The sequence below is a fragment of the Naegleria gruberi genome, assembly GCF_000004985.1.
Source record: "Naegleria gruberi genomic scaffold NAEGRscaffold_360, whole genome shotgun sequence".
NCBI lineage: Eukaryota > Heterolobosea > Eutetramitea > Acrasida > Naegleriidae > Naegleria > Naegleria gruberi.
Window position 1 is genome coordinate 1 of NW_003163051.1, and position 1,881 is coordinate 1,881.

At 31.5% G+C, this 1,881-nt stretch overlaps 1 protein-coding gene across 1 annotated transcript; it reads left to right on the plus strand.

The window, feature by feature from the left end:
• Positions 1-143: 143 nt before the first annotated feature.
• NAEGRDRAFT_76744 (uncharacterized protein) lies at positions 144-1,347 on the plus strand (the record flags this gene model as incomplete). The annotated part of the gene is made up of 1 exon (XM_002668297.1): positions 144-1,347. A coding segment is annotated over one exon (1,203 nt), but the record flags the coding sequence as incomplete, so codon positions are not given.
• Positions 1,348-1,881: the final 534 nt, after the last annotated feature.

Genomic DNA, 1,881 nt, shown 5'->3' on the forward strand with positions numbered 1-1,881 from the left:
TGGAATTGTAATGGAAATGGAAAATGTATTTCCAATAATACATGTGAATGTCAATCAGGATGGAATTCTACATTTGATTGTTCACAATTTGAATGTAATGACCTTAATAATTGTAATGGAAATGGTCAATGTATTTCTAATAGTACATGCGAATGTCAATCAGGATGGAGAGGAAATTCACAATGTTCTGCTACCAGTTGTGATGCTCTTTCTCAATGTAATGGAAATGGAAAATGTATTTCTAATAACACATGTGAATGTAATGATGGATGGAAAGGTAATAATCAGTGTTCTCTGTTTACATGTGAATTATTGAACAATTGTAATGGACATGGTTCATGTATATCCAATAATTCATGTCAATGTAATGATGGATGGAATGGAAATTCTCAATGTACTCAACATACATGTGATTCATCTAATAATTGTAATGGACATGGTTCATGCATTTCCAATAATACGTGCCAATGCTTTGAAGGTTGGAAAGGAAATGTTCAGTGTTCACAATTTGAATGTAATCTCCTTAATAATTGTAATGGAAATGGTCAATGTATTTCTAATAATACATGTGAATGTAATGATGGATGGAGAGGAAATTCACAATGTTCCGTTAAAAGTTGTGATTCACTTAATAATTGTAATGGAAATGGAAAATGTATTTCCAATAATACGTGTGAATGTCAATCAGGATGGAATGCAAAATCTGATTGTTCACAATTTGAATGTGAATTAATGAATCAATGTAATGGAAATGGTAAATGTATTTCCAATAATACATGCGAATGTCAATCAGGATGGAGAGGTAATTCACAATGTTCTGCTACCAGTTGCGATGCTCTTTCTCAATGTAATGGAAATGGAAAATGCATTTCTAATAACACATGTGAATGTAAAGAAGGATGGTCTGGAATTGATTGTTCTCAATTTACATGTTCATCCTTAAATGATTGTAATGGAAATGGTCAATGCCTTACTAATAATACATGTCAATGTGAATCAGGTTGGAAAAACAAATCTGATTGTTCACAACATTCATGTGAATTAATGAATCAATGTAATGGAAATGGTCAATGTATTTCCAATAATTCATGTCAATGTAATAGTGGATGGGTGGGTTTAGATTGTTCTCAGAGGAGTATTCTTCCAACAAATTCAATCATTATTCCCAAGACAAGTAATAATTCTATTGTAGCTGTGAAAAGTACAATCATTACTCAGAAGAGTTCAAATGTTTCTCCAAGAGATTCAGATAGAACAACTCTTAATTATGGTATTATTACAAGCAGTCCTTCGATTATTCTTCTCATTATAATCATCATCACTGTTATGTCATTAATATGTACCTAGAACAGAAAGGAAAATACAAGTCTCTGATTGTTGTTTTAAACCATTGGCAGAATAAACGTTTAATTTTTCAATACTGGACTGTATTCATTTCAAAGTTCAACTAGAATTTAATGAGTACGATGGACATGTGCAAAAATTACAACTAAGAAATAGTTAATGTATTGAATTACAATGATGTCAATTAGGGTATTCAAACCTAAAGGCATCAAATAATGCAAACATCACCTTATGAACTATTATTGTATTTTCTTCAATTTCAAATATTAAAAAATGTCATTAAATCTCTTGCCACTCGATACCATCACGATCATTGCTAAATTTCTTTCATTTTCCGAACATCTCCAACTCATGCTAATCAATACCATTTGGTTCCATCTTTTAAATAGTGATGAGATGTGGCGAGGAAGAATAACACAACTCGGCTCTCATCTTTCAATTCATGCCAAGTTGCTCAACAGGGAAGAACCCATTAAACTCCATGCAGAAAGTACGAATATTAGAGAAATTCTAATGAATATTATAAAGAAACCAATA